The sequence below is a fragment of the Ranitomeya imitator genome, chromosome 8 (genome assembly GCF_032444005.1).
Source record: "Ranitomeya imitator isolate aRanImi1 chromosome 8, aRanImi1.pri, whole genome shotgun sequence".
NCBI lineage: Eukaryota > Metazoa > Chordata > Amphibia > Anura > Dendrobatidae > Ranitomeya > Ranitomeya imitator.
The window spans coordinates 168,772,685-168,799,619 of record NC_091289.1 but is presented as its reverse complement, the minus strand read 5'-3'; the positions used below and the strand labels follow the sequence as shown (position 1 = coordinate 168,799,619).

Sequence of the window (26,935 nt, the reverse complement as noted above, 5' to 3'; positions counted from 1 at the left end):
GTGTGAAGAACTTGGCAAATTCTGTCGTGAACCGGTTGTCAGCAGAGTATACTGGTGATGGGTCGCCCTGATAGTGATGTGAGGTGCGTTCGTACCTGTTAGTGTCCTCATGGTGGCGCAAGCCGGTGTCGTATTGCTTCGGCCTGATGTACGGTGCGTCAGCAGGGTGATCCACGTTGGTTACCTGATGAGGGGCAAGGTAGTCATTAGCAGAGTTGTTTTGCCTCACATTTTCGAGTTTGTTTCTGTCCTGAGCCTCGTGACGACTCTCGCTCACTTCGCTGGAGGTGTCGTATTCTGGTTTTGGTACTGGCTCAGGGTTATAGTTTGGATCAGGAAGGTCATTAACATACTGAGATGTGCGTTGTGGTGAGTCTTGCAGTGGAAACTCCAGACTCGACGTACTGCTTTGGCTATGCAGCTTGGGATTTTGCGCGGCTTCTAGCGATTCTGCTTCGGCGAGGGCTGCGGCAGCTTCCCTTTTTGCTGCTAGGCTTTCTAAGGCGGCATCCACACGTGCCTTCTCTAACTGCGTTCTTCTCTCTTGGTCGGCTCTCTCTAAGCGTGACCTTCTCTCTTGCTCGTCTCTCTCTAAGCGCGACCTTCTCTCTTGCTCGTCTCTCTCTAAACGCGACCTTCTCTCTTGCTCGTCTCTCTCTAAGAGTGACCTTCTCTCTTCGTCATCTAGGCGTGCTTTTTCTAATTTAAGTTGCATCTCTTGGTCAGCAAAGCTCGCTCGTATTTTGGCGGCTTCAGCATTTGCGCGTGCAATGGCGACCGCGCTGCTGATGGATGTTGTCTTTGAGGAGACGGAAGTAACAGATCTTGTCCTATGTGATTTGTGAGACATGGTGTCTTGGGAGAGTGCTTGGCTGTGCAGAGATTGCTGCAGCTGTATTCAGTCTCTGTGTAGCTGGTGACTTGAATCCCACTAGTTGGATGGTTGCCGTTTCACTGTTCTGTCCTCACTAGCTGAGGCAGGCTCATACGTAGCTATACAGTCAGCTAAACCGCTATACCGGGGTCCAATAAGGAGACTGTGGTTGAGTCTGTGCTTTATTAAACGTAGTGGTATATTGATGCGGTGAAACTGTGAACAATGATATACATAGAATCAGTGCATGGCATAGAACAGATACATAATACACATGATATACATTATGCATAACATTTAGAAAGCTTGTGACTAAACTGGGAGTACAACTGGTTAAACTAAGCTAATATAGAGCAGGAATATCTATATGAAGCATAAAGACATACCGGCAATGCAATCGCAAGGGGGATAAAGTGAAGCGTCTTTCCTTGAAGGCAAACTGAAGAAAGTGAAAGGAAAAATGGAGGGAAATGGAGGCTGAGCTATCATAATGCATTGCAAAGGAGGAGGAGAATCAGACATGGATAATACAAAAACAAGATTGAACTGCCAACATAACTCTGACCGCTAGAGGGAGCCAAAGCATCACAGATGAATAAAGGCATGAATATATCAATACTGTATACTGAGGAAACTGCAATTATGCAAGAAAATAATCAGGGTAACAATATTAGATGGCGGAGACAGAACAATCCTGGCAGCAGCATTCAGGACAGATTGGAGCGTGGAAAGTTTGGTAAGAGGGAGGCCGATTAGTAGAGAGTTACAATAGTCCAGACGAGAATGAATAAGTGAAACAGTAAGAGTTTTTGCAGAATCAAAAGTAAGAAAAGGGCGAATTCTAGAAATGTTTTTGAGATGCAGGTAAGAAGAGCGAGCCAGTGATCGGATGTGGGGGTGAATGAAAGGTCAGAATCAAGGATGACCCCAAGGCAGCAGGCATGTTGCTTTGGAGTAATGGTGGAACCGCACACGAAGATGGCAATGTCAGGCAAAGGTGTTATGCTGTGCTATCAGGCAACACAGTGTGCAGTAATCAGCGCACATACAGTGATATGGCAATAACCCAAAAACAATAGAACAAGCTCTGAGACGTGGAATCTCTGCAGACTGCAATACCTGAACCTATCCTCACACAACTAAAAGCAGCAGTGGATTGCGCCTAACACTACCTATGCAACTCGGCACTGCCTGAGGAGCTGACTAGCCTGAAGATAGAAATACAAGCCTGACTTGCCTCAGAGAAATACCCCAAAGGAATAGGCAGCCCCCCACATATAATGACTGTTAGCAAGATGAAAAGACAAAACGTAGGAATGAAATAGATTCAGCAAAGTGAGGCCCGATATTCTAGACAGAGCGAGGATAGCAAAGAGAACTATGCAGTCTACAAAAAACCCTAAAGCAGAACCACGCAAAGGGGGGCAAAAAGACCCACCATGCCGAACTAACGGCACGGCGGTGCACCCCTTTGCGTCTCAGAGCTTCCAGCAAAAGAGAATAGCACAGCTGGACAGAAAAAACGGAAACAAAAACAAGTAACACTTATCCAGCAGAGCAGCAGGCCACAGGAAAGATGCAGTAGCTCAGATCCAACACTGGAACATTGACAAGGAGCAAGGAAGACAGACTCAGGTGGAGTTAAATAGCAAGGCAGCCAACGAGCTCACCAAAACACCTGAGGGAGGAAGCCCAGAGGCTGCAATACCACTTGTGACCACAGGAGTGAATTCAGCCACAGAATTCACAACAGTACCCCCCCCTTGAGGAGGGGTCACTGAACCCTCACCAGAACCCCCAGGCCGACCAGGATGAGCCACATGAAAGGCACGAGCAAGATCTGGGGCATGGACATCAGAGGCAAAAACCCAGGAATTATCCTCCTGAGCATAACCCTTCCATTTGACCAGATACTGGAGTTTCCGTCTAGAGACACGAGAATCCAAAATTTTCTCCACAATATACTCCAATTCCCCCTCAACCAAAACAGGGGCAGGAGGCTCCACAGATGGAACCATAGGTGCCACGTATCTTCTCAACAACGACCTATGGAATACATTATGTATGGAAAAGGAGTCTGAGAGGGTCAGACGAAAAGACACCGGATTGAGAATCTCAGAAATCCTATACGGACCAATAAAACGAGGTTTAAATTTAGGAGAGGAAACCTTCATAGGAATATGACGAGAAGATAACCAAACCAGATCCCCAACACGAAGTCGGGGACCCACACGGCGTCTACGATTAGCGAAAAGCTGAGCCTTCTCCTGGGACAAGGTCAAATTGTCCACTACCTGAGTCCAGATCTGCTGCAACCTGTCCACCACAGAATCCACACCAGGACAGTCCGAAGACTCAACCTGTCCTGAAGAGAAACGAGGATGGAACCCAGAATTGCAGAAAAATGGAGAGACCAAGGTAGCCGAGCTGGCCCGATTATTAAGGGCGAACTCAGCCAACGGCAAAAATGACACCCAATCATCCTGGTCAGCAGAAACAAAACATCTCAGATATGTTTCCAAGGTCTGATTGGTTCGTTCGGTCTGGCCATTAGTCTGAGGATGGAAGGCCGAGGAAAAAGATAGGTCAATGCCCATCCTACCACAAAAGGCTCGCCAGAACCTCGAGACAAACTGGGAACCTCTGTCAGAAACAATATTCTCAGGAATGCCATGCAAACGAACCACATGCTGGAAGAACAAAGGCACCAAATCAGAGGAGGAAGGCAATTTAACCAAGGGCACCAGATGGACCATTTTAGAAAAACGATCACAGACCACCCAAATGACCGACAACTTTTGAGAAACGGGAAGGTCAGAAATGAAATCCATCGAAATATGTGTCCAAGGCCTCTTCGGTACCGGCAAGGGCAAAAGCAACCCACTGGCACGTGAACAGCAGGGCTTAGCCCTAGCACAAATCCCACAGGACTGCACAAAAGCACGCACATCCCGTGACAGAGATGGCCACCAGAAGGATCTAGCCACTAACTCTCTGGTACCAAAGATTCCTGGATGACCAGCCAGCACCGAACAATGAAGTTCAGAGATAACTTTACTAGTCCACCTATCAGGGACGAACAGTTTCTCGGCCGGACAACGATCAGGTTTATTAGCCTGAAATTTCTGCAACACTCTCCGCAAATCAGGAGAGATGGCAGACACAATGACTCCTTCCTTGAGGATACTCGCCGGCTCAAATAACCCCGGAGAGTCGGGCACAAAACTCCTAGACAGAGCATCCGCCTTCACATTTTTAGAGCCCGGAAGGTACGAAATCACAAAATCAAAACGAGCAAAAAATATTGACCAACGGGCCTGTCTAGGATTCAAGCACTTGGCAGACTCGAGATAAGTAAGATTCTTATGATCAGTCAATACCACCACGCGATGCTTAGCTCCCTCAAGCCAATGACGCCACTCCTCGAATGCCCACTTCATGGCCAGCAACTCTCGGTTGCCCACATCATAATTACGCTCAGCAGCAGAAAATTTCCTGGAAAAGAAAGCACATGGTTTCAACACTGAGCAACCAGAACCTCTCTGTGACAAAACCGCCCCTGCTCCAATCTCAGAAGCATCAACCTCGACCTGGAACGGAAGAGAAACATCTGGTTGACACAACACAGGGGCACAGCAAAAACGACGCTTCAACTCCTGAAAAGCTTCCACGGCAGCAGAAGACCAATTAACCAAATCAGCACCCTTCTTGGTCAAATCGGTCAATGGTCTGGCAATGCTAGAAAAATTACAGATGAAGCGACGATAAAAATTAGCAAAGCCCAGGAATTTCTGCAGACTTTTCAGAGATGTCGGCTGAGTCCAATCCTGGATGGCCTGGACCTTAACCGGATCCATCTCGATAGTAGAAGGGGAAAAGATGAACCCCAAAAATGAAACTTTCTGCACACCGAAGAGACACTTTGATCCCTTCACGAACAAGGAATTAGCACGCAGTACCTGGAAAACCATTCTGACTTGCTTCACATGAGACTCCCAATCATCAGAGAAGATCAAAATGTCATCCAAGTAAACAATCAGGAATTTATCCAGATACTCACGGAAAATGTCATGCATAAAAGACTGAAAAACAGATGGAGCATTGGCAAGTCCGAACGGCATCACCAGATACTCAAAATGACCCTCGGGCGTATTAAATGCCGTTTTCCATTCATCTCCCTGCCTGATTCTCACCAGATTATACGCACCACGAAGATCAATCTTAGTAAACCAACTAGCCCCCTTAATCCGAGCAAACAAGTCAGATATCAATGGCAAGGGATACTGAAACTTAACAGTGATCTTATTAAGAAGGCGGTAATCAATACACGGTCTTAGCGAACCATCCTTTTTGGCTACAAAAAAGAACCCTGCTCCCAATGGTGATGACGATGGGCGAATATGTCCCTTCTCCAGGGATTCTTTCACATAACTGCGCATAGCGGTGTGTTCAGGCACGGACAAATTAAATAAACGACCCTTAGGGAATTTACTACCAGGAATCAAATTGATAGCACAATCACAATTCCTATGCGGAGGTAGGGCATCAGACTTGGGCTCTTCAAATACATCCTGAAAGTCAGACAAGAACTCTGGGATGTCAGAAGGAATGGATGACGAAATAGACAAAAATGGAACATCACCATGTACTCCCTGACAACCCCAGCTGGTTACCGACATAGAGTTCCAATCTAATACTGGATTATGGGTTTGTAGCCATGGCAACCCCAACACGACCACATCATGCAGATTATGCAGTACCAGAAAGCGAATAACTTCCTGATGTGCAGGAGCCATGCACATGGTCAGCTGGGCCCAGTACTGAGGCTTATTCTTGGCCAAAGGTGTAGCATCAATTCCTCTCAACGGAATAGGACACCGCAAAGGCTCCAAGAAAAATCCACAACGTTTAGCATAATCCAAATCCATCAGATTCAGGGCAGCGCCTGAATCCACAAACGCCATGACAGAATACGATGACAAAGAGCATATCAAGGTAATGGACAGAAGGAATTTGGACTGTACAGTACCAATGACGGCAGAGCTATCGAACCGCCTAGTGCGCTTAGGACAATTAGAAATAGCATGAGTGGAATCACCACAGTAGAAACACAGCCTGTTCAGACGTCTGTGTTCTTGCCGTTCAACTTTAGTCATAGTCCTATCGCACTGCATAGGCTCAGGTTTAACCTCAGGCAGTACCGCCAAATGGTGCACAGATTTACGCTCGCGCAAGCGACGACCGATCTGAATGGCCAAGGACATAGACTCATTCAAACCAGCAGGCATAGGAAATCCCACCATGACATCCTTAAGAGCTTCAGAGAGACCCTTTCTGAACCAAGCCGCCAGTGCAGATTCATTCCACAGAGTGAGTACTGACCACTTCCTAAATTTCTGACAATATACTTCTACATCATCCTGACCCTGGCATAAAGCCAGCAAATTTTTCTCAGCCTGATCCACTGAATTAGGCTCATCGTAAAGCAATCCGAGCGCCAGGAAAAACGCATCAACATTACTCAATGCAGGGTCTCCTGGCGCAAGAGAAAACGCCCAGTCCTGTGGGTCGCCGTGCAAAAAAGAAATAATAATCAAAACCTGTTGAATAGGATTACCAGAAGAATGAGGTTTCAAGGCCAGAAATAGCTTACAATTATTTTTGAAGCTCAGGAACTTAGTTCTGTCACCAAAAAACAAATCAGGAATAGGAATTCTTGGTTCTAGCATAGATTTCTGATCAATAGTGTCTTGAATCTTTTGTACATTTATAACGAGATTATCCATTGAGGAGCACAGAGCCTGAATATCCATGTCCACAGCTGTGTCCTGAAGCACTCTAATGTCTAGGGGAAAAAAAAAAAAAAACTGAAGACAGAGCTGAGGAAAAAAAAATGATGTCAGGACTTCTTTTTTCCCTCTATTGAGAATCATTGGTTTGGGCTCCTTGTACTGTTATGCTGTGCTATCAGGCAACACAGTGTGCAGTAATCAGCGCACATACAGTGATATGGCAATAACCCAAAAACAATAGAACAAGCTCTGAGACGTGGAATCTCTGCAGACTGCAATACCTGAACCTATCCTCACACAACTAAAAGCAGCAGTGGATTGCGCCTAACACTACCTATGCAACTCGGCATTGCCTGAGGAGCTGACTAGCCTGAAGATAGAAATACAAGCCTGACTTGCCTCAGAGAAATACCCCAAAGGAATAGGCAGCCCCCCACATATAATGACTGTTAGCAAGATGAAAAGACAAAACGTAGGAATGAAATAGATTCAGCAAAGTGAGGCCCGATATTCTAGACAGAGCGAGGATAGCAAAGAGAACTATGCAGTCTACAAAAAACCCTAAAGCAGAACCACGCAAAGGGGGGCAAAAAGACCCACCATGCCGAACTAACGGCACGGCGGTGCACCCCTTTGCGTCTCAGAGCTTCCAGCAAAAGAGAATAGCACAGCTGGACAGAAAAAACGAAAGATGCAGTAGCTCAGATCCAACACTGGAACATTGACAAGGAGCAAGGAAGACAGACTCAGGTGGAGTTAAATAGCAAGGCAGCCAACGAGCTCACCAAAACACCTGAGGGAGGAAGCCCAGAGGCTGCAATACCACTTGTGACCACAGGAGTGAATTCAGCCACAGAATTCACAACACAAAGGTAGGTTAGTAGAGGGAGAAAACACGAGGAGTTCAGTTTTTGACAGGTTTAGTTTCAGATAGAGGGAGGACATGATGTTAGAGACAGTGGTAAGACAATCACTGGTGTTTTCTAAAAAGGTCGGCGTGACAACAGGAAAAGAGGTGTATAATTGGGTGTCGTCAGCATAGAGATGGTACTGGAAACCAAATCTACTGATTGTTTGTCCAATAGGGGCAGTATACAAAGAGAAGAGGAGGGGGCCTAGGACTGATCCTTGAGGAACACCAACAGTAAGGGGAAGGTGAGAGGAGGAGGAACCAGCAAAACATACAGTGAAGGATCGGTCAGAGAGATAGGAGGAGAACCAGGAGAGAACGGTGTCCTTGAGGCCGATGGAGCGGAGCATAGTGAGGAGGAGCTGATGATCCACAGTATCGAATGCTGCAGAGAGATCCAAGAGAATTAGCATGGAGTAGTGACCATTAGATTTAGCTGTTAGTAGGTCATTAGAGACTTTAGTGAGGGCAGTTTCAGTAGAGTGTAAAGAGCGGAAGCCAGATTGAAGAGGGTCGAGAAGAGAGTTATCTGAGAGATAGCGGGTAAGATGGGAGTGGACCAGGCGTTCGAGGAGTTTAGAGATGAAGGGAAGATTAGAGACAGGTCCATAATTAGCGGCACAGTTTTGATCGAGGGATGGTTTTTTAAGTAATGGATGTATGATGGCATGCTTAAATGAGGAGGGAAAAATACCGGAAGTGAGGGAAAGGTTGAATATTTTTGTTAGGTGAGAGGTGACAGCTGGGGAAAGGGACTGGAGGAGATGTGACGGAATGGGGTCACTGGTTCTGTGTTCTGTGTTAAATACCTTAACTCTTGATCTGCCTCCTATCCGTGACACCATCCCGCATTCCTGCTAGCATCTTACACTGCGGCGACCCCAAAGAATGTAGCTCTGGTGTTTTGTTTATTTTCTCATTATGCTATTTACCGATCGGAAAAAATATTTTTATATCTTGTTATACCAGACATTTCTGAATGCAGTGATACCAAATATGTATATTTATTATTGTTTTTTTAATGGGGCAAAAGGGGGGTGAATTGAACTTTTATATTTGTTGAATTGTTCAAATATTTTTAAAAACATTTGTTTCTACTTTTCACTTGCTTCAGTCATCCCCTTAGGAGACTTGATGCAGTGTTAGTCTGAAGGCCATCTATGTGTAGCAAAAGCCATCATCTGCTATGAATGCCGGTCACGTGCCGGTGTCCATAGCAGATCAGCAATGTCAATCACAGGGTTCTTCTGCAGAACCCCAGTTGTCATGCCAACCCATCGGTGCCCCACAATCTTGTGACAGGTGTGCCAATGGGCGAGATTAGTGACGCACTTCCGGTAAGTGTGAGATAAATGCTGCTGTCGGGGATTGATGGCAGCATTTAACTAGTTAACAGTCATGGGTGGCTCGCGATTACATTCGCGTCTGTTAGAGGCACATAACAGCTGATCAAATCAGCTGTTGTGTGCCAGAAATGATGCTGGCTCAGCACCGGAGCCCGCAACAAATGGGGATACATGACCTATGATGTACCTATATGTCATAGGCCGTGAAGTGGTTAAAATAGTGAAATGAGGCAGACTCTGCACCTCATCCCCAAGGAACCAGTGCTGGTCACTTTAATGGTCTGTGCAGGGACAGGATGTGACTGTCTTCTTTTTTTAAGTGAAGTATCACTTAACTGTTGAAGGTTGTGATTGGCTTCAGCAGTCACCTGACTAATGCAGAAAATCTTGATCTTCAGCAGTCAAGTGACCAAAGAAGACATTATAGCTTCCTGTTGAAGACACAGGCCAACGAAGCATCTCATATTTTTGTAAGACGGAAAAAAACCCCTTTAATGAAACGAATATTAAAGAGGTTGTCTGGCCTTGGGGTACAAGTCTGCAGTTACTCTGTAACAATTCTGCTGTGTCAGTGCCAGAAACAGGTCATATGACTGCAAGTGTACGAATTGCTAACTCCCAGCCACATTCCGACTAGACATATCCGACTTCATTCAATTCACTTTCATTGAGTGAATCCACGCATGTCTAGTTGGAATGTGACCATGTGTATGCAAATAGCCCATGCTCACAGTGCTGGCCCAGGAGAATCCTGATGCACACGGTGTATGCTGCGAGGATTCACAAGTCTGCAGTTAAGTAGAGTGACTACAGACTTGTACCCCAAGGCTGGACAACCCCTTTTAGATTATGAGATATTCATTTTATAAGTAACTGGATGATATACTATACTATTATTGAAAATTTCAATTCCCATTTATTGGTCTACTAGAAAATGTCTTCCACTACAAGATGTGCACACAGATGTAATGAAATTATTCTAATCTCAGACGACAATAATCCACTGTACTAAAGTCTGTTTACCGCCAGTAAAAACGAAAATTACTTTTTTTTTCTAAAAAAAAAAGTCATCAGCAGTTTTTTCTTGAGCAATCCACTCTAAGCCGACACATGGTCGGTCTGCTTCATTTGCATTAAACTCCTTTCTAATATTTTCATGTAGGATTTATGTTTTGTTAATTCTGGCAAAATGAGATCACCGGAAAGTCTTTTGTTTTTGTGCTCTTGAAGTTGCTGAACTCCAAAAAAAAATTCTCCGCGCTGACAAAGATGAGATTTTCTGGCAGTAATACAGCTTTGGAAGTACGGAGCCATATGTCAGCTGAACTGACGGGTTTATAAGCACATGTTCTGGGATTTACTAAGTGTCAATGACTTCAGTGGCAATTTATTTCCAAATCAGGGTGTGATATCTCTCATTAGTGCCTGGTGAATCTGCTCCGCGGAGAGTGATTTACTTCTGCAAAGAGATCAAATGATCTTTGAAAAGGAAATTAAACACAACCATCTTTTTAAAGTCGAAATCTTGCAACATTTTCAGAGAATATAAATTCCTGGGAAATGTAGAACATGAGTTGAGATTTTGATTGGGGGATCATTTGATTTTGACTTGTGCCATATATAATGTTTTTATATTGGATTTTATGGAAGAGTTGGGGACATATTAAAATATTTTAAATTATAATTATGGAACTTTATGTCGGGCTCGTCTGTTACGAAGCTCTTTTCTAAATGTCAGTTAGCCATCACGCGGGGCCTGGGTTGTCAAGTGGGACATATGTTGCAGACACCTACTTAGGTCATATTATTATTGATGGAGACGGATCAGATGGCATACACTGCAGATCGCACACTAAATTACAGTGAATACTGGAGTAGAAATTTTCAGCTAGCTTACTTGTGTATGTGTGGAGGGTGTTACCATATGTTCATAGAATCATAGAATGGAAGAGTTGGAAGGGACCTCCTGGGTCATATGGTCCAACCCCCTTCTCCCTTGTTATTATTACTCCCTTGGCGGAGGTTTGTTCTAGCATGGTGTATCGCTTGATTAGGGTTAGGCTTTCCACTGGTGTAACCTGTACGGTTTCACAGGAGCCGAAGAGGTAGGTGGGCCTCCATCTCTACCTCCAAATCAAAGCAGGATGAATTGTGCATTATGAGGAGCTATTGGACCGCATTGTTATTGCAGAGGGGCCCTTTTCTGTTTGTGTCTGCCAATGCTCTTGAAGATTCTTACTCTCAAAGTAAAAGGAGAGGCCATAGTTATTAAAAATAGATTTTTCTTTACTGAAGAACTTAACAGGAACATGCTCTGTAGATAACAGTCACAGATCTGCATACACAACTTTAGTCGCAGACAGAGATATCAGTTTAACGGTTTCAGGTGGTTTAAAGGGTGTCCAACACCCCAAAATGTATTTTAAATGGGCTATTACAGTATTGTAGGTGACTTAAACCCTATAACAACCATATTAGCAGTGTGTGTTACTGGTACAGTGCTTGAGAAAATATCTTTTCATACGCACGTGAAGGAGTTTCGGTGCAAACTTGGCATGGCCAAGAGTTTGGTGCACCATTGTGCCTCCTCATTTGCATCTTGGGGCCCTTCTTCCCGCTTCTGATTGATAGTGCTCACTTCCCAAAGCAAGCACTGCCTGAATGTTGCCGGCATATGCACGACCATGTACGTTCTCCTCCTTAACTTCTTTCTTCTGAGGCCACTCGCTGCTTTAAAACAACCGGAAGTGGAGCGAACGCCATCAGAAGTAAGGAAACAAAGAGGAGAATACGCACGGTCACACACATGCCAGCTGCATTTAGACAGTACTCGCCCTTGCAAGGGCTCCTATATGCAAACGAAGAGGCATAACAGTACCATAACACACATACACACCATAGCTTCCTCTTTTGCATATTAATTAAAGGTTATTTTCTCAGGCACTGTACCAGTAACAGATACAGTGCGTGTATGAGTGTTAGAGGAGCTAAGTCCCCTACAACACTGTATAGCCTATTTAAAATGCATTTTGGGTGTGACGGACTCTATTTATTGATATCACTTCAGCGAATGTGCTCGGATCAGGTGTTATCTGAGCATACTCGTGTCCTAAGCGAGTGTCTTCGGCGCACTCGAAAAATATGTTTGAGTCCCCACGGCTGCATGTCTCGTGGCTGTTTGACAATCGCAACTCATGCAGGGATTGGCTGTTTGTTTGGCAATCCTTGCATGTGTTGCAGCTGTCGAACAGCCGCGGTACAAGCAGGCGCAAGGACTCAAGCACGCCAAAGTCACTCAGCACCCGAGTATCCTCTCATGACACCTTATCCGAGCACGTTCGCTCATCACTAATAAAAATCTAGGCTAACACGTACTTCAGGTCCCTCTACACTATACAGTGGGCATCCGGATTCTCTTTGCAGCACAATGCCTTTCAGTTTGAGGGACACTCAGACTTTTCCACTGCCACTTCTATATTCTTCCAGTTATTCCTCTCTGACAGCTTCTGCCACCAAATCACTACAATCTCTCTGACCTTTCCATTCTCAGTTCCAATTTCAGCAATACGGCAGCAACTTGCTTAAACTTTTACTCTCTCACAACTATGGCAGTCTGAACTGTATCTAAACCAGGGGTCAATTTATAAAGTAAGAAAGTTGATGGTATGGTAGTCGATTCAGTTACTAAAAGTAGATTGAGAACAATACACAGAGATGCTCCATTTCCAGTGATTACGTGAGGTCCTGTTTTTTGTCACCTTCTATAAAAACATGTTTCAGGGAACTGAGTCTGGTTTGTCAAGTTTACAGAAAGTAAGAGGTTCATTAAGTCATTATAGTCATAACGTATCACTTTCTGTAAACTTTACAAAGGAGATTCAATGCCCCGAAAAGCGTTATTTTTGCAAAAGATATCCATAAACTGCACCATGCATAATTAGTAGATGTTGAGCGGTTACCCTACTGTCTTCTTTCCACATTGCAACACATTGCAACCCTTGGTGAGCATGTAACCCTAAATTCAGAAGGACCCAAGTACCATGCTGCATCCAACTATCCATTGTCTATACACGCCTGTATTAATGTTATGCCTATCCATGCCCAACCATCTACGGTGAGCATCCACTTATAATGTATTTTCTTACCCCTATCCTCACCTAAAAGTGTTAACCCAATGTAGGGTCTTTTTATTCCTATGTCAGTTTTGAACCCCTTTCTATCCATTATAAATAAATTAAACCTTCTTCTGGAAACCTCTGCACTCTCAACTAAGCAGTTGACTTCCTTCTCTCTGGAGTGTCAATAAATGCCCAGCCATGCTTGTCGTAGTACCATACACAATTATTTACTATATATACTAAGCAAATTACATCTGTTAGGCACAAAGTACAATGCACAAGAATACAGTTGCATTAAAGAAACACAACCATTATTCAGGAGGTGCATGGGTCACCTTCCACCCTATTACAGGATGAGAATATTGACTGAGAACGCCAGTGTCATTAGCATCCCGCTAGGAATTGGGATTGAATGGATTAATGCTGGCTACCACCAGCCATCCTAACAGCGTGAGTTTTTAAGAACTGATTATCAAATCTGTATAACTTGCATATAATAACTTGGGTTCAGGCATCCAATCCAGTCATGCTGAACACAATGTCAACCCTCTACAGGGGCAAATGGAGTCCGCAATGGTATAACGTAAGCCTTCTAATTCTTCCCTAGAAACAATGCAAAGCAACACGCTTCCATAGACTTCAATATAGAGACCTTTTCAAATGTCGGACTACCTTTTTTTTGTCCTCTTGCATAAAGTACCACTAGATCCTTCAGCTTTGAGGCAGATTTAACAGGACTGCAATTCATTCATGGGTAATCTTGTAGTCTAAGTGTTTTATCAGTGATTTTGATTTTCACACACACCATATATAAATATATTCATATATTAAATATAGGTTAAATCCTAGCTCTACAGGCTCTGATTATTTGCACCTGGCTGGCTCTGCATATATCCAGGCCATGTGTTCACTAGTCAATCAGATCGGAGAAGCTGACCAGAGAGGATTGTGTTGGAGCTGGAGGGAGAGACAAGCCGAAATCTCTCTCTGAGAAGAAACTGCATAGGCCGTGTGCAAGTATCACTGGTTGCTATGGACAATAACCATTATGTTTGACCGAACTGGGACTAGTTCAGTTGTCTATCAGTAGCCAGGGTCTATTTAGTTTAGTTAGCATCTGGACAAGGCTGAGGATTTATGTTTATGGTTTTGTTTTGGTGCACTGCAACCTGTGGAAATATATGTCACATTATATGCAATGCTGTTTACCAAGGATATTCAATCTTTACGCTGCAATTGTCTGTGCTCTCTGGACTTCACACACGCATTTCATCATTGTAGAGATTCATGCCCCCAAGTAAGCATTAGGTAACGTTCACACAGGCACTGGCTTCTTGGGTCAAAACAATGTGACATTTATTTTCACTGATTACACAGTACCAAAACAAACCCATAAGCATACATCTAGGCTAGGCACTAACTAAACAAAATAAACCCTGGCTTCTCACACATGGCTGAGCTAGTCCCAGTTCAGTTAAATGCAACAACTATTGTCCATAGCAACCTGTTATACTTGCTATTTGCTGCACACAGCCTATGCAGACTCTTCTCATGATTATATACTGAGCTAGTCTGGTGCACCTAACCAGAACCTGTGGTGCTAGGATTTAACCCTAGCCTACATGGTGTTGCTACAATATATACATTAAACAATCTGAAATGTTTCTCCTAGACTACACACTAATGCCATCCACATGCTATCTGTGATTTTCATTGCCCCATAGACTTGTAATTGTGATTTTGACTCTGATCAAAAAAGAACATGTCACCGTGATTTTTTGGCTGACACACGGTCATCAAAAACATAGACATTCGAATAGCCCCATAGACATTAATGGGTATATGTTCTATTCTTGAAAATCACAAATAAAATGTGTATGTGATTCATAGATGGATAAATTAAACCTTATAGAAGCCCTCCTCTTCACATCAAAATTTTTATCCTCTTAATATATTGTAATCATCATATTATACAGCACTGTGTACTTACAATTGCTCAATTTGCCTTTCTACCCAGCTAATTCTTCTATTTTCTCTGCTCTATGTAGAAACAGGAAGTCTTTTGTTCCTACATTTATCATTCACCACTTCCTACCCCCTGCCAGGGACTTTTGCAGTCATTCATGAGTCAGGCAGCGAAAATGTACCTCCTGTTTCTACACAGAGTTTAGAAGAATTCAGCTAGTCTGTTTTTAATCACATAATGTCATAGACCTAATGGTAAAGAGAAGAATTAGCTGAGTAGAAAGGCAAAATGAGCAATTGTAAGTACACAGTGCTGTGTAATATGATGATAGCAATACATTAAGAAGATAAAAACTTTGATGGGAGTAGGAGGAGTGCTTCTTTAGATATTGGTTCATTAATAATTTTATAACCATTTTTGCTTAAGGGAAAACTTAAAGAAAAAAAATGTTTTAAGTATTTGATAGTGATGAGTGAGTGTGCTCGTTACTCGAGTTTTTCGAGCATACTCAGGTGTTCTCCAAGTATCTTGGGCGTGCTCATAGATTATGTTTGTGTTTCCGCAGCTGCATGATTTTCAGCTGTTAGACACATGTGAACACATGCAGGGATTGCCTGTTTGTTAGGGAATCCCCACATGTATTCAAGCTGTCTAGCAGCTGCAAATCATGCCGCTGGGGGAACACAAACATAATCTACGAGCACGCCCAAGATACTCGGAGAACACCCGAGCATGCTCGGAAATCTTGAATAACGAGCACACTCGCTCATCACTAGTATTTGATAAATAAGGTCAATACTTCCGGGAGGAGATTGAATGAAGAGGTGGCCGAACATATGTAAAGCTTTCTAACTTTTATAGGAGTTATGGAAAAAGATAAGCAAGCTTGCATTGGGCCCCCGTTCTCATTGGTAAGACCCCACTTGGTAGACATTAATAACATTTCCCATGAAGATGCCATAAGTACCGTATATAAAATGGGAAATTTCTTTTAAAGTGGGTCTATAGTGATGTTTTCAGAATGAGAGTTTGCACACTCCATGTAGATTCAAATTCTTTTTAAAGTTACTGAAACTTTTAGATGTTGACTTGAAATATTTTATGCATGAGCAACCAGGGTGTTCTCTGTAATTCTTCTTTAGTACTCCACTAATCTCTGAAAACAAGTTTAATTGTAGAACTGGTGATAAAAGAATTTTTGTTTGCAAACCACTGGAGTTCTTGCTGGTACAACCATATTTCTGCATCTGTAGCCTGCAGCAAAATCAACTTGTTCCATTGCAAATGATCTTGCGTGAGCCGCATACAAATGTGACATATTAACTTCATTAGTGTATTTTCTATTCAGATCAGTCCCCACTTGTTTCAAAGCTTCAATATCTGAATCCTTCGCGTGTTGAAAGCTATTTTTCAGCATTTTACATTAATAGATATTTACTGTATCTGTTGCTCAATACACAATGGAACTACAGGGCCGCGTTAATAGTTTATGAAGTTTTTATTGGCGTTATTATTTTAGTACAGTAGACCTGCACTTTTCAAGTACTTTGGCTGGAATATTCGGAAAACTACACTACGGTATGTGAAGTTCTAGGATATGTAAATAGCTGAATTTTTTTCTCCTGACCCTAGCAGCGGGCCAAAAACTGCTTCTGTGAAGGCAGTCATCTAGCAGTAGGCTGTGTTTTAGTATTCTGCAGCCTCAGTCTCATTGGCAGGTCATATAGTTTTTTTTAGTGTGTTGATTGGCTCCAATGGCTTATTCACTCTGTTCCATGCTCACAATTCCATTTTGAGCAATTTTCATAATTCAGAGAAGAAGATATCTGTTATGCCTCGTTAAACTTGAAAGGTCATCCCTAGAGATGAGCAAACCAATCCACTGCGAATCAACTTTGAATCAAATTTACCAAAATTTGCAGGTCCAGAAAAGTTCAAACAATTTGTAATTCGATTTGTATGGATTGTAAGAAAAAAATGTTCTGTGCCTTTTCACACAATACAGAACATTCTAGATTAGGATTATGACATCAGGCGCAACCCCGCGGGCTTCCCCATAATGCCTTGTTGCTTTTTCATCACATGGTCTTGTTCAGCTAATCAGTAGGGACTATTAAAAATGAGGGTAGTAAAACCAGGGGCAATTTTGGGCCTTACAGCATAGGAGGTCAAAATGAACAGCTCATTACATATACATAGGGGTATAAAGACCTAAATTTGACTGTGGTATATTACTGCAGCGCTGAAAAGCATTCAAAATGGCAATGCTTAGTGTGTGAGTAACAGTATGAAGATCCAAGTAATAGGGAGGTGCTGAACCTGCACAGTCACTCAGTGTGAATGTGAATTTTTTGATCTGTAATATACTGCAGTAATAGTACTTTAATAAGAGCAGTTTTTATTTATGAAAGACTGCCAAAAAAAGTAAGTTAGTTTAATACCCCTCTGTCCTAATTTTACTACTGAAGAAAAGGACTGACTCCAAGACTTGTGTGTTATTTTCGGAATTGAAAACCTGTTGCGGATGCCAAAAAAGGGATAATTTCTTCACACTTAGTAGGGAAGTCATTATAGCTTAAGTGTCCCTGCCCATTTTAAAAGAGATAATTTTGGATGGCTTGTGAAAATGCTATTGCTTCTTTGATTAGTAAAGAACAAAGCTCTTGATACTTCCCAAATAGAGGTAATTTTTGCACCAACCCTTGTGAAAAAAACACATTAACACTATATATTGATAAACACTTGCCAGGTAGGCATATGCTTCCTAATAGGGATAATTTTTTGACATGTTTTACAATTTAAAGGAAACCTGTCAGGTCCTATATTACTATTAACAGGCAGATATAGGGTCAGTCTGCAGGTAACTAGTGTTAAGGAGGTTCGTGGTCACAGTACTGAAGGTGCTGCATCTGGGAGAAAATAAACTTTATTTCTTCTGGAAACTGCTGGCTTTCAGTTATCCAGGTGTGCCTGAATCAATCGCAGCCATTCATCACACCACTATAAGCGGCAGCTGTAAGCATGCCTGGCGCTGACTAAACTTTCAGAGCTTAGTCCTTCAGATTCAACAATAAACTTAGCCAGCAGCGTAACTTGAAGCTTGTTAAACCCCATTCTAAATCTCTAACAGGTCTTTAAAAGTATTAATCTTCTGGTATCTGTCAAAAAGACATTTTTGGTCTCTTTAGGCTCCAGGACCTAGATACAACCACTATAGTTACATCTATGTACTAAGCACACAAAATGTAAGCCATTTGGCAATTACTCATACAGCTCTGGCAAAACTTAAGAGACCACCACATCAAATCCCTGTCATGGGCAGCCCAATCTCCAGGCCTGAACCCCACTGAAAACTTCTGCAATGTAATCAAGAGGATGATGGATAGTCACAAGCCATCAAACAAAGAAGAACTGCTTACATTTTAGCCCCAGAAGCAGACTGGTGGAAAGCATGCCAAGACGCATGAAAGCTGGGATTAAAAATCACGGTTATTCCACAAAATATTGATTTCTGAACTCTTCCTCAGTTAAAACATTAGTATTGTTTCTAAATGATTATGAACTTGTTTTCTTTACATTATTTGAGGTCTGAAAGCACTGGGTTTTTTTAAAATTTTTTTTGACCATTTCTCCTTTTCAGAAAAAAAAATCATAATTTATTGCTTGGAAATTTGGAGACATGGTTTCAGAAGTTTATAAACTAAATGAACAATTTACATTTTACTCAAAAATCTACTATATAATTGTCTAAGGGTCACTTGCGTCTGTCCTTCTGTCTGTCTGTCTGTCACGGTTATTCATTCGCTGATTGATCTCACCAGCTGCCTGTCATGGCTGCCGCGACCAATCAGTGACGGGCACAGTCCAGAAGAAAATGGCCGCTCCTTACTCCCCGCAGTCAGTGCCTGTCGCCCTCATACTCCCCTCCGGTTACCGCTAACACAGGGTTAATGCCGGCGGTAACGGACCGCGTTATGCCGCGGGTAACGCACTCCGTTACCGCCGCTATTAACCCTGTGTGTCCCCAACTTTTTACTATTGACGCTGCCTATGCGGCATCAATAGTAAAAATGTAATGTTAAAAATAATAATAAAAAAACCCTGCTATACTCACTCTCAATAGTCGCTCGCGCCGGCCGCCATCTTCTGCTGCAGTTTTCAGTGGCAAAGATGGTATGGGAGAAGGACCTGCCATGACGTCATGGTCATGTGACTGCGACGTCATCACAGGCCCTGTGCGCCTGCGCGAGAAGGACCTGCCATGACGTCACGGTCATGTGACCGTGACGTCATCACAGGCCCTGCGCTCATACCAACCCTGGGACCGGAAGCTGCTGTGGACTACAAGGGGCCCTCGGAAAGGTGAGTATATGTTTATTTTTTATTTTTTAAACTGTGACAAACCTGGCTGGGCAATATACTACGTGACTGACCAATATACTACGTGGCTCTGTGCTGTATACTACTTCACTGTGCAATATATTACGTGGCTCTGTGCTGTATACTGGGCAATATACTACATGGCTGGGCAATATACTATGTCACTGGGCAATATACTACGTCACTGGGCAATATACTACGTCACTGGGCAATATACTACGTGGCTGCGCAATATACTACGTCACTAGGCAATATACTACGTAACTAGGCAATATAGTACGTGGCTGCACAATATACTACGTAACTGGGCAATATACTACGTGGCTGGGCAATATACTATGTCACTGGACAATATACTACGTGGCTGGGCAATATACTACGTGGCTGGGCAATATACTACGTGGTTGGGCAATATACTACGTGGCTGGGCAATATACTACGTGACTGTGCAATATACTACGTGACTGTGCAATATACTACGTGGCTGGGCAATATACTACGTGGTTGGGCAATATACTATGTTGCTGGGCAATATTCTACGTCGGCACAGCATCGACGTAGAAATCCCGCGTCTCTGATTGGTCGAGGCCGCCAGGCCTCGACCAATCAGCAACGGGCACAGCGACGATGATGTCATAAAGGACGTAGACATCCCGCGTCTCTGATTGGTCGAGGCCGCCAGGCCTTGACCAATCAGCAACGGGCACAGCGACGATGATGTCATAATGGTTGCCATGGCGACGATGATGTCATAAAGGTTGCCTCGACCAATCAGCGACGGGCACAGTCTGCCGCGAATTCTGGAATCATCATTGTCCATATATTACAGGGACATGCATATTCTAGAATACCCGATGCGTTAGAATCGGGCCACAATCTAGCATACCTATAAAGAGAAAAATCAGACAAACTGACAATTTTGCAGTGGTCTCTTAATTTCTGCCAGAGCTGTATTTACGGTATATAATATATGTAGAATTTTTACTAAATGCTAAACCATCTCATATATTATTTGAATTCAAGTACAATTTCTGGATATAAAGTACTGCTTCATTTTGGGACCAAGGACCTTTGTGAGTTTCTAGAATACAATATATTGAACGCTTCTTGTTTAAACCAACGTTTTCCGCTGCAAAGCCTCCTGTTATCTCCATAAAAACAGATTGCAGTACGTGAAGCACTGGGTCTTACCACATCCAGAATTTTACCTTCCCTTTGATAAACAATTTGGATTTGCCTATTGTTTGTACACGTTATAAATGGCTGTGTTCAGCTCTGCATTTTCTTCTATCACAGAAGACGGCATAACAGATACTGAAGCTATTGGTCTCCGTACTGTGTCTCCCATTTATCCACCTACACATCAGGAATGTATCTCAGAGACAAAGCATTTCATCTGAAGCATTTTCTGGCAGCAATAGAAAAATAAATATTGTTCTCTCTATATACTTGGAGTCAGAGCTGTAAAGGTTACGTAGTTTCTATTGATTTCCTCGGTGTATTGTGGTGACTGACTCTGTGTTCCTGTGTAGCCCTTTCAAGCAGATGGCTGGTGTGACACAATTAATAACCGAGCGTATTGTCAGTATGACGGAGGGGACTGCTGCGCCTCTACTTTGTCCTCGCACAAGGTAAGGAAACAATTCAACAAGCAGGTCATATCCAATCCCACAATGTTCCTTTTCTTTATGCACACAATTGCGTCGTTGTGGAGCCATTCAGCTGTTGAAAAATTTTTTTAAAAAATCACTTTTTCCATTAGAAATGTGTAGACGTGGGATTGCCGCCTGTCGTATTTTCTATACCAGCATCAGTGTTAGCGTCAACGCCTTATAGAGTCCAGCCACTAATTATTGTGTTGGGTTGGAATTCTGGTGGTTGCTCCTGCACCCTCGATAAGCACTTACACCATTGGTCTGCGTATGATCCGTCAAAACATTGGATTTGGACCAATGTTAGTTTATGGGACTGAGCACATTCGAGGAAAATAATCGCAGCATGTCCGAGTTTGATCTGATATTTAGATCGCACTCGGCCATGAAAGTCAATGAGTGCGTGGAAACCATCGGTCGGATGACATCTGAGTACAGTCTGATTTCCGCACACTGATAAAATGGAGAAGATGGAGAAATTTTGTTCTCCGTCTTTTCTTCACAGTGTGCTCCGATTCTCTTATTCGAGAGAACTGGAGCGCACTATGCTGACACTCAGATCAAACGCTGATCAGAGTTTTAACAGAGAGTTACTTTCATAATCAACCTTGTTCTCTCAGATGAGATCATCTACTGCCGTCTGCCACTGGCCTAATGCTAATAAAGTTTTTAGTTTATAACTCACACCGATCAGCTGTTACAAGTGCTGGCAGCAGTCAAAAGTTCTCGTATGTTGCCTGAACCCAGCAGCTTTGTCAAAACTATATCGGCCACGGGCGGGTACTGCAAATTCACCCCCTATTCATTTGATATTCCTTTGAATAAGGGGTGGATCTGCAGTACCCAGCCGCATCCACTTTACAAATGATGGAGCTGTTTTGTTCTGGCAGCATCCGATTCCTTCCAGCCGCCGCTGGTGCTCGTAATAGCTGGTTGACGGTGGGGCAGGTGGTGCCATACTCCCACCGATCAGATAGAATGATAAATATAGTAAAAAAGTAGTGGCCATACCCTTTAAGGATTTGAAGCTGTTCTTTGATATTAAAACAGCCTAATTTTACAAGGACGGAATTACAGTTCATGGTGGGTGATGTTATGTTTCCACACAAGTTAAAGGAATCTGTTAGCAGGATTTTGCTGATGTAGGCAAAAAGACCCTGAATCCAACCATGTATTACTTAGTTTATTGGGTTCAATGGTACTGACACATTTAGAGCGTTCAGATTTAGCAGTGCAGCAGAGCTGACAAACCTAGCCCGCCCACATTATTGTCTGTATGTACAGTGACTATAAATATAAAGAAGTCTAGCACTTAACTAGCGGTGGATACCGTGTCTGGAGGCAGTGTCCCTCATCCCGAACACCAGTGCTTTCAGCTTGTGGGTGCTACATCCTGATGTGCGACCATTGCCCCACCATTACAGCACTCTAATTAAGCTCTATTTTACCTCCATTCTCTATAACGCAAGCTGTGGCGGCGCTTTTTGCACATTCTGTGCATCCCTGCTCTTTCTGAACCCAGCCCTATGGGCTTCTAACGGCACGTGACTGATGAAAGTCCTTATGGACTGAAACGTTTCAAGTGCTACAAATAAATCAAACCTATCGCCGCTTAAGTTGAGTGCTAGACTTCTTTATATTTATATTGAAGGTCTGGGAACCTAGTCTAAGCACCACAGTATAGCTGTGCACACGGTGTTTTCTCTCATGTACAGTGACTATAGACACTGAGCTGCTTATCACAGAAGGGGCGGAGTCTGACCAGGAGTATGTGCTGCTGTGTCCCAGCAATGATCAACTACTGGTGCTAAAACAATCATTGCAAGTAACCACAGAGGCATCCATGAAATCTTTGTTTTAACCCCTGCAGCATACTGGATTCGTATTACATAGCAAAAACCTGCTGACAGATTCTCTTTAATACTTCATCCTATATCCTTTTATATGTTGATTTTTTTATTCCGAATTTCCCTATCAGTGGCAGAGGTTCGGACTGATGCTCCAAAGTTTTGGCAAGTGCAGCTACTATTGCACACTGAACTTTGTAAAGATTTGTTTGTTAGGTAAAACACAGATGTTTGCACCCTTACATTTCTGCAAAATTAGTTACAGATGCAAAATGTCTCCAATTGCAAATTCAATGCAAAATTATGACATGCAAGTAAAACCCTTGACAGGCTGCAATTCACATTACAACAACTCGTTATCCTAATACAGACACATAGCATTAACGACTCCTGGCGGAGTATCATAAAATTATATTTTGTTTCTTTTTCAAATCTTTTTGCGCTGCTCATTTTTGGAATTGTTGTGCCAAGATGTAACGTAAGGAATGACACATCTGTAGATGTTTGAATATAGAAAGTTAAAAACTAATGGTTATGTTTCCAAAATGGCTAAATCCATGCTGGATAAATGGAAGGTAACATGTAAAGGCTATGCACACCTTCTCACCAAATTTCTTGCGGTATTGTTCGTTCCCAAATGCTACTGCAGAGTGTCTGTAAGTAATTTTATCTAGCTGAATGCCTTTGCAAAAATGTTACAAATCTATCTGAGCTCCTGGCCCTGGTTCTCACAGCTCCCTCTGGTCTCCCCTTCCCTTCTCTCAGACTTAGAAATAGCAGCAGGGATGGTATTAACGCAAATTTCCATAACATGGAAAGGAGAGAAAGTAACTCAGAGAGAGTAGAGAAAACAAGCTAATGAAAAAGAGAAAACCATATGAAAAGAAAATAAGTAAGGGATAGAAGCTGTCCTCTTATATGAATAGTGAGTACTAGGGTTGAGCGACTTTTACTTTTTTAAGATCGAGTCGAGTTTCACGAAACCCGACTTTCTCAAAAGTCGAGTCGAGTGAAATCGGCCGATTATCGCGAAAAGTCGAGGATCGACCGAAACACGAAACCCAATGCAAGTAAATGGGAAATCTCTCTCTCTCTCCCTCTGTCCCTGCACAGAAAATCTGGTGTTGCACATTGCAAATCGCTACAGCACAAGCGATAAGATGGCGATAGGCGTTCACGCCCCTGAGACCTATGTCATCACGCTGCTCACGATCCTTCATTGGCTGAAAAATGGCGCTGAACGCGTCATACAAAACGTGACTTTGGCGCGACGATCGCCGACCGCATGGCCGATCCCACACTAGGATCGGGTTTAGTTTTCATGAAACCCGACTTTGCCGAAAGTCGGCAATTTTTGAATTTGTCCGATCCGTTTCGCTCAACCCTAGTGAGGACAGCAGCATCCTGGATACACGCAGAACTCAAATCCAGCCTATATTACTGAGAGGGGCACTCTCACAAGATAAGATTCTGAAACATGATCACACTATAAATTACATATCAAGCAGGTCTGAAAATGAAGGACAAGATAAGGATTGCTGACTGAAACTTAGTGCAATGTTTTTACCACTAGCATATGTAAAAACGATTTATTCCATGTCAAAGGTTTGCAAAGCTAAGTAGTCTAAAGGGCCTATAATATTTGGGTTACTCCATTTTTGTTAATAACTGCTTGACAATCAAATGATTGCCACTGTCACAACTCTCAAACCCATATATGTGATGGCAGTATTGATTGTAAATGTCATAGTGTAGTTCTTTGATATATAGAGGTATTTTCATCATATTACTATGTATACCAACTTGGACCAATTGTCTTACTGTTGCTTGTGACAGGGTCAAGTCATTCCTTTTGCGGCTGAGTGTGAGAAGGATGAGTGTACATGTCGTGACCCAGAAGCTGAAGAGAACAAGTCTCAAAGAACTAACTGGCCTGTGCTCCTTCCACCAGACTTTGGGGAGATACGTCCACCACTGACTTGAGTAAACTCTGCAAAACATTTCACGATGAGCAGTTGTGTCAGAGTCATTAATGCCTCCTCAACACACAAGATCTGTGCTACTGAACTATTCCATGCAAATTATGGATGACCTGGATAGAACATGGAAGCGAAAACCAGGAGTTTAAAACATGATGAGATCTCAGCATTATGGTCGGAACATACGCACAGAAACTTTATGTTATTCTTACCTCCATCTGTTATTCACCAACTGTAGACTGATATTCCAGAGCACTTTTATTTAATTGCAAACCATCATCTGCCCACTCAGTATAGACTAGACGTAGTAATCAAAGGCAGGTATCATACCGTACACGTCTCCGTGTTTTGTCCAGTCATTTGCATGACCACAGTATGTTGTGTATATCGGAGTTGTATTGGATTAGCAATCGTCAGTATCCCTGCAGTCCAAGGCATTTTATAAGATTATAATATATGAATAAATACAAAGGTATTAATGTATGTTGATTGTTTGCAATATTTTAATTCTTTATTATCCACCAGCAATTCCTTGTTTAATCATCAGTTGGACAATTGAGCCTAGAAAATTTTATAAACACAAATTAATCCTAAAGTAAAGCCACCAATGAAAAATTGACCTTTGGGAGCTAATGGTGTGAAAAAGTAAAAGAGCCTATACTTATCTGTTAATTCTCCTGTTGTTACTGCGCGGCAGCTCTGGCGTCCCCACCAGTCCTTGTTTTTGTGCCTGCAGCAAAGATATCTTGTCTACCTATTTGACTGCAACACCTATACGCAACCCATTGCCATCCTTTTATAGATGAACCACTATCCTCTAAATCTCAAAAGTCTGTACGACGCGCACAAGGAACAATTATCGGGCAGAACATTTTCCCCCACGTCTTTCTTTTTCTTAAGATAGACACTCTCTACTCAAAACTCAACTGTTCACTGATCATGGTCATGCTTTGATCACTGATCATGGTCATGCGTCATGCCGGCGCCATACCAATGGTCTCAGTACCACCTCTCCCGGGGCTCACATGACATTGTTATGTCATGTAATCCCTGCAGTCAATAAGTGCTGATTTCACTCTCTTTCCTTACAAACGTAATTGACATCTGGAGGAAGTGAGAGGACAGCAGCAGCTCTCATATCCTCTGGATATCTTGATTTGTCAGAAGAAGGTGAGAGTCAAGCCAGCTCTGATTGGCAGCAATGATTGCTTGACATTTGAAGGTCACATGAGCCCCTAGAGAGCTGGTGTCAACACCGCTGAAATGTCGCCTGAGGAAACATAGGTATTCAGAAGGGGTCGTCTGACAGCTTACCAAAACATCACGGACAGACAATATTTTTCATGGACATATTGTAAAATAATAATGCATCCTTCTGATTATAAGTGATACATGTCTACTGCCCACAATTCTGATACAAGGACTCTAGTTACAGTCTGTATCCTTAATTTTTGTGTCAATATGCCTTTTGTTAGAATGTTATATTTCCTGATTATTACTTCCCTTTATTTCCAGTATGATATGAGAATGTTTATAATTTTATGCTACTTTGAATTTATACACTCTTACTTTATATAAGGATGCAGCAATAGTCATTCATCTCCATGCTCCAGCGTGCTTGCCTAGACTCATACAGGAAGTGCCTGCGTTCCACGGTGTGGAACGCATGTCACTATCCGGAGGGTGACGATTAGTATCTTCAAGGAGGCGCGACAGGAAGTGACGACACTGCACTTCCTGTCATCGTGCGTTACACAGAATGTAATGCATATTATACATGACATCTTATGAGATTACATCCGGAATATCGGAGAGGAAATGACATCAGCAGTATTTCTGGCCAGATATTATTGTGCTCCAGTCTGGAACGCACGCCGACACAGGTGAGAACTACAACTTGACATGAGGTGACAGTGAACCCAACCTAACAAACTGCAGATCAGCAGGTGGGTGGTGTTTATTATGATTACGTTGATCAATGGTGGATATTTAAATCCACTTGCTATGACCTTCGGGTACGCTAATTTTCTATCATGGCATCTTGTATCTTTGGCATCGCCACTATCAAACA

The 26,935-nt window shown here is 42.8% G+C and overlaps 1 protein-coding gene across 1 annotated transcript in view; it reads left to right on the top strand.

Moving 5' to 3' along the window:
- Positions 1-25,347, top strand: part of PAPPA2 (pappalysin 2) — a 242,117-nt gene extending 216,770 nt beyond the window's left edge. The window contains exons 22-23 of the mRNA XM_069737803.1: positions 20,919-21,017; positions 24,722-25,347. Coding sequence (XP_069593904.1) covers positions 20,919-21,017; positions 24,722-24,868 — 246 coding nt within the window. The 3' untranslated portion in view covers positions 24,869-25,347. The remainder of the gene's footprint in view (positions 1-20,918; positions 21,018-24,721) is intronic.
- Positions 25,348-26,935: the final 1,588 nt, after the last annotated feature.